This window comes from Pelobates fuscus, chromosome 4, assembly GCF_036172605.1.
Source record: "Pelobates fuscus isolate aPelFus1 chromosome 4, aPelFus1.pri, whole genome shotgun sequence".
NCBI classification, from domain to species: Eukaryota; Metazoa; Chordata; class Amphibia; order Anura; family Pelobatidae; genus Pelobates; species Pelobates fuscus.
The window spans coordinates 157,727,809-157,737,673 of NC_086320.1; the positions used below are offsets into that span (position 1 = coordinate 157,727,809).

The following is a 9,865-nucleotide window of genomic DNA, read 5'->3' on the forward strand; positions in this document are numbered from 1 at the left end:
CTGTAAATGTTTGGCCATTGTGATACCTACGCCAACGTGAAAAGCATCTGAGTATGCGAGGTATGCTATAACTATATAGTACCACCTGGCAGTTCATTCGTTTTTACGTCTGTGTGTATACATGCTAGTATTAGCAACCTTATGTAATTGGTGCCTTGGGTATGGCGTTTGTATAAAAGTCCCTTCGCTGGGGGAGGCTGTACAGTGCCCGGCACGTGGAGGCTGTGTGGCACGGAGTTAACGGTCTGTGAGCAGCTTCGCTCTTAATCTCCCACAGGTGCAGCTTTTATGTTAAAGTGTCCATAGTGTGGGTATTAGCGGTGGGAAGGTTGTGCATGCCCAGGCCATCCCGGTTCCCCCAGTCTGGCAGGTCCCCCTTTTTTTCTCCCCCAGGGCAGCTCCCCGTGTCCACTTAGGGCCCCGCTGTGTTGTGGGCACTCGGAGGTGTTGGTAATCCAGCACCCCTCCCCCCACCCCGGCAAGGCCGACGGGTTTCCCCCCCCTGCACCTCCCCAAACCCAGCAGGGTCCATCCGGGGGTCCAGCCCAGTCATGCCTCACCCGTCTCCGGTCTCACGCTTGATGCCGGCGCATCCCCCCGGCCACCGGTCCGCCAGGAGTCCGCGCATCTCAGCGCCACAGGGCTCGCAGAGTTGGAGGGCATTTCCTCCAGGACCACCCCTGAATCCGGAAGTCTGGGCCGGCCCCGAGTCGACCGGTCCGCCACCGGGGGGTCCACCCGGGGGTGTCCAGCCGCGGGGTCTAGGCCCCTGTCGCTATCATGCATATTGCGCCTTGTTGCTGCATTGGAGTGAGTCCTCCGTCGGCCGTCCCAGTCCCGGGTGTAGTCGGAACCCATGTCCGATGGGCCTCCACCCCCAGCCTCTGAAGCTTGGACTGTCAGGCCGGATCACCCCTACAGGCCAGAAGGGAGGGGGGTGGCTGGGCCGGGGCCCACATCTCCTATTCTGTTTGTGCTCATTACGGGCCTCATGTGCCTGGGCCTCATGCAGATATCGTGCTCGGTATGTGCTCCTGAGCATGTCCCACCTCTGTTTTTTTGGTGTGTTCTTATCGTGTTTAAGCGGGTTTTGGGGCTATGTTTAGCTGGAGCTGGCTTCAGTTGCTGCCGCTCCATTTGGCGGCCTGCCTCCCAGCACTTTAATTTGGCATCATTTGGAATAATAGGAATAATGGCATGTGAATTTCATTTCACTTCCAAAATTTTTGTTTCAATTTTATTTAGTTCCACATTTGAGAAAAACTGAAACATTTTTGCCCATGCACATTTCTAATGGTTATGTCTGTGAGAGAGACCTTAAAGCAGCACTGTTACACCTCTCCTTCTCTTCCCCCCCAACCCTCCACCCCTGTCAAGAGATATACTGAGACAAAGTAGGGACTACTTTGCCTATGTATATTTCCTGTGCCTGACACTTCTAGACACTGGGCTGAGGTACCACCGCTTAGAAGTGTCAACCTCCCCAGCCGTCACTATTGACAGCTGCAGAGAATTGGCTTTATTTATGAAGGATCCCTTGTGGGATCATCCACAGACCCCGTTGCTGTACTCTTGTGCATGCGCTAGAGGTCAGCAGTAACGTCTAAAGATGGCGGCACTTGTGAAGGAGAGGTTCAGGTAAGTAAATCTCACCTTTGCTTACCCCTCCAGCCACCGGATCCCCAGCAGTAATGGCAGCCTTTGTATATTCTGCAAAGTTCCCAGATGGTGACAGTGCCGCTTTAAGGCATATCTAACTACCTTCAGTCCCCCACCCCTTGCACGTACAGAAACAATGCAAAGACCCCTAAAAGTGATATAGCTACTTTAAGGACTTCTTAAAGGAACACAATAGTGTCAGCAATACAAACATGTATTCCTGAGACTATAGTTCTAAATATGCTGTTTCTCGGAAAAGGCAGTGTTTACATTAAACAGCCTGCAGGGACATACTATACTCACCAGAACAACTACATTAAGCAGTAGATTTTCTGGTGACTATAGTGTGTCTATAAGTATAGTTGTTTTCTTTCTTTATGTTCTCACAATCTATGAATTACCGGTAGTTTCTGACAAGATTTCAAAAAGCAGTCCATAGACCAGGGGGAGGCAACTTATGGTACTCCAGTTGGACTACATTTCCCCTGATGCTTTGCCAGCTTTATGGTTGTAAGAGCATTATGGGAGATGTACTCCACAACATCTGAAGTGCAGAAGGTTGCCTACCCTTTCAGTAGACATTGAAATGATACATAGAAAGTGCTCAATTTTGCATGTATCTTACTCTGTTGTTCTACAGAGGAGTCACTCCAGACAATGTCAATGTTCATGTTATATTATAGTTAGTTATGCTGGGTGGGTATTTTATTTTGATCTGTAATTTTCCATAACTGCAACATTGTCTGACACTCCTTCTCAACCTAGTATTTCCTTCGAAAATATTGCTACACAAAGTCCTAAACTAAAACTAGGAACTGTTCTTCAGCTGTTCTCTTCTCAAAGCAGAACTCATATAACTGAATAAAACTCCCACAAATCCTTACTGTACCTACAAAGCACTGATTCAGTTAAAGGACCACTCTAGGCACCCAGACCACTTCAGCTTAATGAAGTGGTCTGGGTGCCAGGTCCAGCTAGCTTTTACCCTTTTTTTTTATAAACATAGCAGTTTCAGAGAAACTGCTATGTTTATACTGAGGGTTAAGCCAGCCTCCAGAGCCTCTAGTGGCTGTCTCATTGACAGCCGCTATAGGCGCTTGCTTGCTTCTCACTGTGAAAATCACAGTGAGAGCACGCAAGCGTCCATAGGAAAGCATTATGAATGCTTTCCTATGCGACCGGCTGAATGCGAGCGCGGCTCCTGCCGCGCATGCGCATTCAGCCGATGACGTCGCGAGAAAGAAGAGGAGGAGGAGGAAAGCTCCGCGCCCGGCGCTGGAGAAAGAGGTAAGTTTAACCCCTTCCTCCCCCCAGAGCCCGGCGGGAGTGGGTCCCTGAGGGTAGGGGCACCCTCAGGGCACTCTAGTGCCAGGAAAACGAGTATGTTTTCCTGGCACTAGAGTGGTCCTTTAACCCCTTAAGGACACATGACATGTGTGACATGTCATGATTCCCTTTTATTCCAGAAGTTTGGTCCTTAAGGGGTTAAAGGGACACTGTAGGCACCCAGACCACTTCTGCACATTGGAGTGGTCTGGGTGCCAACTCCCACTACCCTTAACCCTGCAAGTGTAATTATTGCAGTTTTTTATAAACTGCAATAATTACCTTGCAGGGTTAAGTCCTCCCCTAGTGGCTGTCTATTAGACAGCCACTAGAGGGAACTTCCTGCTCTATAGCACAGGTTTTATGTGCTAGAGCGTCGCTGGACGTCCTCACACTGTGTGAGGACCTCCAGCGTCGCTCATTTCCCCATAGGAAAGCATTGAAAATCATTTTCAATGCTTTCCTATGGGGTGCGCTAATGCGCATGCGCAGCATTGCCGCGCATGCGCATTAGGTCTCCTCGGCCGGTGGGCGGGATCAGTCTCGCCCACCGGCCGATGTAGGCAGAAGGTGGAGCGGCGGGGGAGGAGCAGGCAGCCTTCAGCAACTGGGGATTGGGGGGTGGGAGGGAGAGGAATCCTGCAGTGCCAGGAAAACGGATTGTTTTCCTGGCACTGGAGATTCCCTTTACCCCTTAAGGACACATGACATGTGTGACATGTCATGATTCCCTTTTATTCCAGAAGTTTGGTCCTTAAGGGGTGAAGAGAAATTAAATACTTATGGGTTTGGCGCAATCTAGCAGTCTTTGAATTGGCAGCAATTGCAGTTATGTGATTATCTTTGCTTTTTCAATCGCCTATTTTCTTCTCTATAGTGCATTAACCTCACGCAACGATACACCATTCTACAGTGAGATTGTGTGTGTCTTAGGTGACAGGCATAAAGGAAATGAATGCACAGGCACTGTTGAAGCATTTTTCTATTGGCCGAATGCCAATAGACTATAGACAGTGGCGTACACATGACCTATGGGGCCCCGGTGCGAAAATTGATCCAAGGCCCCCCCCCCGCGCGCACTTACTCTGCGCGGGACGGGGCCGCAACACATGGTGGCGGGAACCTGGCAGCAAGGGGTTGCAGGGCTGCACACACACTTAAAGGACCACTACAGACACCCAGATCACATCAGCTCAATGAAGTGTTCTGGGTGTCAGGTCCCTCTAGTTTTAACCCTGCAGCTGAAAGCATAGCAGTTTCTCTTTCACTGAGGGTTAATCCAGCCTCTAGTGGCTGTCTCACTGACAGCCGCTAGAGAAGCTACCGCGATTCTAAGACACTAAACGTCCATAGGAAAGCATTGAGTAATGCTTTCCTATGGGCGGTTTGAATGCGCGCACTGCTCTTGCCGTGCATGCGCATTCGGAGCTGAGAAGCGGAGCGATCCCCAGCGCCAAGGGAGTCCGGCGCTGGAGAAAGGTAAGTGCTGAAGACACACACACTCTCACAAACAGACCCATACACACTAGCTAACAGACACACACATTTACTGACAGAGACACACTCAGCGACATACACACTCACTTACAAAACATACACTCTCACTGACAAACACACACTCACTAACAGACATCAAACAGACTCGCTAACACACACACAAACACACTCAGTAACAGACACACACAGTAACACACTCACTGACACTCACTAGCAGACACACACTCAACAGACACACTCACTGACACTCACTAGCAGACACACACACTAACACTAACACACACACTAACACTCACAGTAACACTAACACACACACTAACATTCACAGTAACACTCACAGTAACACTAACACACACAGTAACACTAACACACACACTATCACTCACACATGTATTTTGTTTATTTAATCCCCCCAGCCTCCTTACCTTTTGGAGAGCTGAAGGGATTCCCTGTGGTCCAGTGGTGCTGCTGGGCTCCTGGGCGGCCGGTCACTGGGCGGGAGAGCAGTCTGGCGAGCGCGCGAGGGAGCACTCTCCCCTGAGTGCTTCCTCTTCAGCTCCCTCGCGCGCCGCGTACTGATACCGGAGCCGGAAGATGACGTCATCTTCCGGCTCCGGTAACAGTGCGGTGCGCGAGGGAGCTGAAGAGGAAGCACTCAGGGGAGAGTGCTCCCTCGCGCGCCCGCAGGACCAGCCGCCGGGTGACAGCAGGGCCAGCCTCGGGGGGCCCGGAGGTGGCCGGCTCCTGGGCCCCCCAGGAGAAGAGGCTGGTCACAGTGACTACATACCGGGTCGCAGGGGCGGCCGGGCCCGGTCGCAGCCGCAACCCCTGCGACCCTGGTATGTACGCCAGTGACTATAGACACCCTGACCACTTCAGCTTAATTAAGTGGTGCAAGTAATAACAATACATCTTACACTGCCACGACAGCACATGTAAGCATAGTTGTGACATAGTTGTACATTTGTATGCCAGTTTGGTCTCTGCACATTTTTTTATAATATAAAGATAAACAAGCGGTTATAACACGTTAGCTGCAGGTCTCGATAATTTTTAGTATTTAACGTTTCACAAAGAAAAGAGGTAATAGACGTGACCTGCATAAAATAATGATTAGCATTCTATTTAACACGTTGAAGTTATGAGGGATTAAGTCCCTGGCTTTAGGTCTCTATGCGTTCTGCCAGTACGTTAGTATATTAGCTAGAGCATAATAGGCATAGGTGGGCATATCTCTTGGGAAGGCACACTTTTATGTTTTCTGGATGCAGCTAGACAATTTGCTTGTGACATGTTTTTTGCTGGCATGAACCGTTCTGCTATGTTGGGTATCTTAGGGAGAAACCAAGTACTATAAGATTAGAGAAAACATAGGATGCATGTGCTGAGATACGGGCGTGCATCCGCTGGGTGGTCAGTTAAGGTAGGAGTGTTCTAGCCACCTTGTGCCAGTATAGGCAGTGGGCAGGTAGCGGGGAGTGTTATGGTTAGCGCTCAGGTTGAGCGACAGGTGGTATGCGTTTCGGCAAGGCCGTGGCCGCAATTAACTGGCAGTTAAACATTAAAAGGATGCATACATGATACACATAAACAGTAAAAGGATAAAAACGAAATAGAATGCATGTAGACACTAATAAGGCCTGTGGTAGGTGGGTTGCTTAGCCTTGTGGTGGCGAGTCCCGAGTTGGGTGCGATTTACAGTCCGTGGGTCAACCTACAGGTTACTGAGCCACTGCACTTCCCTGCCAGTCTGTGTAATAGGGTGATCAGCCTATGCCCACGGCTGGTAGGCCGCCGCTTCCGGGTGCCGGAGATGCCATGTTTTGGCAGGTGGGTCCAAGGCGTTGGTAGAGTGGGTGGCCGTCTCCTGGGGTGGCTCTCTGTCCGTGTCGGTCCCCTGTAGATAATTGTGCCGTTCGTCGGCCATCCTCGCTGCTGTCGGCGTAGGTCTGTACTTGCGGGGACGTGTTTTGTTGGTTGGTGAGTAGTTGGTTTGAGCTGTGAGTGGGTCGGACGTGTGTGATAGTCCTGCGTTGGTGTGTGCGAGGGCCAGCGCTGGCGCCCGAGAGGTATGTCTCCGTTTCCCGCCACCCCGTTCTCTCACCTCGTCTCTGTCTGAGGGCCGCTCTGGGAGCTCGGGGCGGGTCTCCGTTCAGTTGGCGACGGATGGCAGGGCGAATCCACGCCGCCGCCTCTTTTATTGCCAGCTTGTAGAGCCATCCCCTGGTGCGTGGCTTAGTCCATAGGCTGTTGCAGAGCCTATCGTAGAATAATAGCGTGCAGTCGGGTGGTTTAACAGTAAAGCTTTTAGTCGTGAGTCGCATCTGTGGCGCCATATTGCTTGGGCCCTGACAGCCCCGTTTTCTTGTAGATGCAGTTGCTTGGTCTTGCCTTGTTGTGGGGGTAATCGTCCCCAGCGAGGACCGGGATGTCCCCCACTGGTCCAGAGGGCGGGTAGCAGGGCATCATTCAGCTTTCTCGTACGAGCGGGTCCCATGCTGGGCGATCGGCCGCCTCCCCCAGGCTTCCGGTCCCGCTGCAGTATAGGCCGCGTGGCTGGGTTGTGCGTTATGGTCCTGGTGTGGTCCAGTATCGTTTTTTGGGCCCCATGGTTCAGTGGCATGGTTAAATTTCACAGGATTGTCGTTTTTGTGTTCCCTGTTGCATGAGCTCTCAGAGAGCACGTCCGGCCATCTTGGCTGTCAGGCCCCGCCCCCTAGCTGAGGAAATTTTCCAGTTAAACTAGACTACCACTTTGGCTATTGAAGTCCTAATTTTTACAGCCCTTTGAGTAGAGCTTCTTACAGTATTCATATCTCCATAGAATTTCTAAAATGATTTTCACCAATAGGTTCAAATCAAAGCAAGATACAGGCAGTCTTGCTCTTAACATTCGAATACATGCATTTCTGAAAAAGGCCATTGCTGCAGGAATTAACATTGCACACACCCAGCCCTCCAATATGCTTACACAGGGAACAACAGCATTAGCCTGCAATGCAGGGGTGTTTTACAGCATGCCTTCATGGGCTTGCTATTGATCCAAGCCTGTGTAAATCAGTGTCCAAGTGTGATAGTGAGGATCTTTGAAAATCTGTTACCCAGTACCACCTCTCTATAGTACACATGATGGATTTGATAGTAAGGCCATTGATGAAATGATGCAGCAGTTTCCCAGAAATCCACTCTGCTGAGTGGTAACACCCTCCCCCTGCTCTGTGTACAATCCTCAGGCAGGCTGAGTTTCTATTACAGCTACAGTAAGGAACCATTGAAGGTGACTTATGAGCTATGGAAACAGAATGGCCAAGAATTTAATTAAATCAGACCTGAAATTATAGTGTGCAATATGAGAACCCAGACTGGCAACTTTACTTGTATAAACATTGTTAACTCTTTACCTGTATGTCTAAGTAGATATACTTCTGACTGGAATCCTTCATACAATTTATTACTAAACTCATAAAGCATTAAGTACAAGAAAGCAATAGAAATGTAAACTATTATAATTACAAAGTTACAGTGTAATGTGGTACTATCCCGAACTGGTTTTCTTAACCCATTAACTGCAGGGGCCATGCAATCCTCTATTCTCGCTTACTATTTAATATATATAATATATAATAAAAAATAAAATAAAAAAACACATTGGTCTCATTGACAAGCTATTTTAGGGACTACTAGTTTAGACCTGGCAGGCCTTATGACATGGGGTAAAATATATATTTTTTTTAAATTAAATGACATTTATTAAATTACATTTAGATTAGGATTACAGGTTTCACAAACTCAACCCCCAATGTATAAAGTTTTATTTACACATATACAGAAATAGGTTAACTATCTACAGTCTGTTGTTGTTGCCATCGCTGGCACTGCATGGGTTAATCATAGAGGTGACAAACCTTCTTCTGAACATTTTAAGGACATTCTGTGACTGCAGCTACAGGAAGGAACCAGCTGATCTCAATGAAACTGTGGCCTGACTGAACCACCTCCAACCAGTCCTTATGCTTGTATGTGGATTTCTCAAAGTTATCAAGTGAATTTATAATTATTAGTTGCCAATGTATTGCTGCCAATTCTGTTTCTCCCTCTCCATGATTTCCCTCAGACTGGGTTATTGGGGAATACAAAGGTGAAACAACTCCCTGCCCAACCCCCACAAAAATAAAAATGGAACCAGTCAAGCCATCAAGTGAGTGATGAACATTAACCACTGCATTCATTACTTACAAGCATCTCACCCTAACAGCCCCTCAAATCAGCTCCTCGTATCCCTCCAACTCATGTAACTTGTCACATACACATATCTACAATTACCATCAGAGTTCAATGCACCTGTATACAAGCAGTGTTCTGTCTGTCCTTTGGAAAACAGAGGTACAATAATATTTTTTCAATGTAATCAGTATGTATAATGACACTTCAGATTTCACAAAAAATGTATTTACGTGAAGATATATATTCCTATATATGGTGGAATTATAAGGGAAATAAAATACTTGCAAATTAAATCAATGTACATTAAATCGTGTAGTATATTTTACAGGTGGATCCCAGGATATTTAAAAAAAAAAAAAAAAAAAAAAACACTGTGTTTGGTATATAAGTGCCAGTAATGTATATTAATAGGCTGAGGAAGTATTTGCAGGACAGGAGAATGGTGAATTAGATCAGTTGTAATATGCACAAGTCTCTTTAAGCACTGCAAAAATAAAAAATAAATGTTTTCAAAAATATACACAAGTCATAGAATCATGGCTGTAAACATAAAGAATGACACTTACCTCGGATCTGCTCTTGAGGCTACTTCTTTTGGGTCTAAAAAGGACATCTTTGAAGTCCAGTTTCAGATCTGCGTCCACTCTAGGCATCCCTGTAAATGGTTAAGTTCCTTGCTATTTTACAGATTGTTTTCTTATATTTATATTATGTGTCTCACTGCACCAGATCCAAAGCTGCACTGAGCAAAGCCTGTATGCTGTTCGGTGAGAGTATTTATAGTGTGTTAAGGACCGCCAGTAAATGCACAATCCCCATATCTTTATTAGGCAAGCTCTGTTTTTAGAAAGTGCTTTTGAAGAGCACAGCAGCAGCAAACACTAGACTTCCCTCTGGCTCCTGTTCTGGTAACTGCCAGCGCGCGTGTGTGTATGTGTGTGTATGTGTGGTGTCTGTGTGTGTGTGTTTTAGTAAGAGACTCTCATGCTTGTCATTCCATTGTTACACTACCAAGCCAAAACTCTGCATAAGGACAATGATACTGCTTTTTATTCATTTAATATATATGTTTGATCTGTTGTTCTATTATGCTAAGTGTAAAGGATCTACAAAGTCCCAATAGAGTATGTGACTTGCCATATCATACTCTGACCAAGCA

The 9,865-nt window shown here is 47.5% G+C and overlaps 1 protein-coding gene across 1 annotated transcript in view; it reads right to left on the minus strand.

Moving 5' to 3' along the window:
* The window catches only part of GMPR (guanosine monophosphate reductase), a 125,436-nt gene extending 115,829 nt beyond the window's left edge, over nt 1–9,607 (minus strand). Inside the window, exon 1 of the mRNA XM_063451701.1 lies at nt 9,273–9,607. Within this exon, the coding sequence (XP_063307771.1) occupies nt 9,273–9,359 (87 nt within the window). The 5' untranslated portion in view covers nt 9,360–9,607. The remainder of the gene's footprint in view (nt 1–9,272) is intronic.
* Nucleotides 9,608–9,865: the final 258 nt, after the last annotated feature.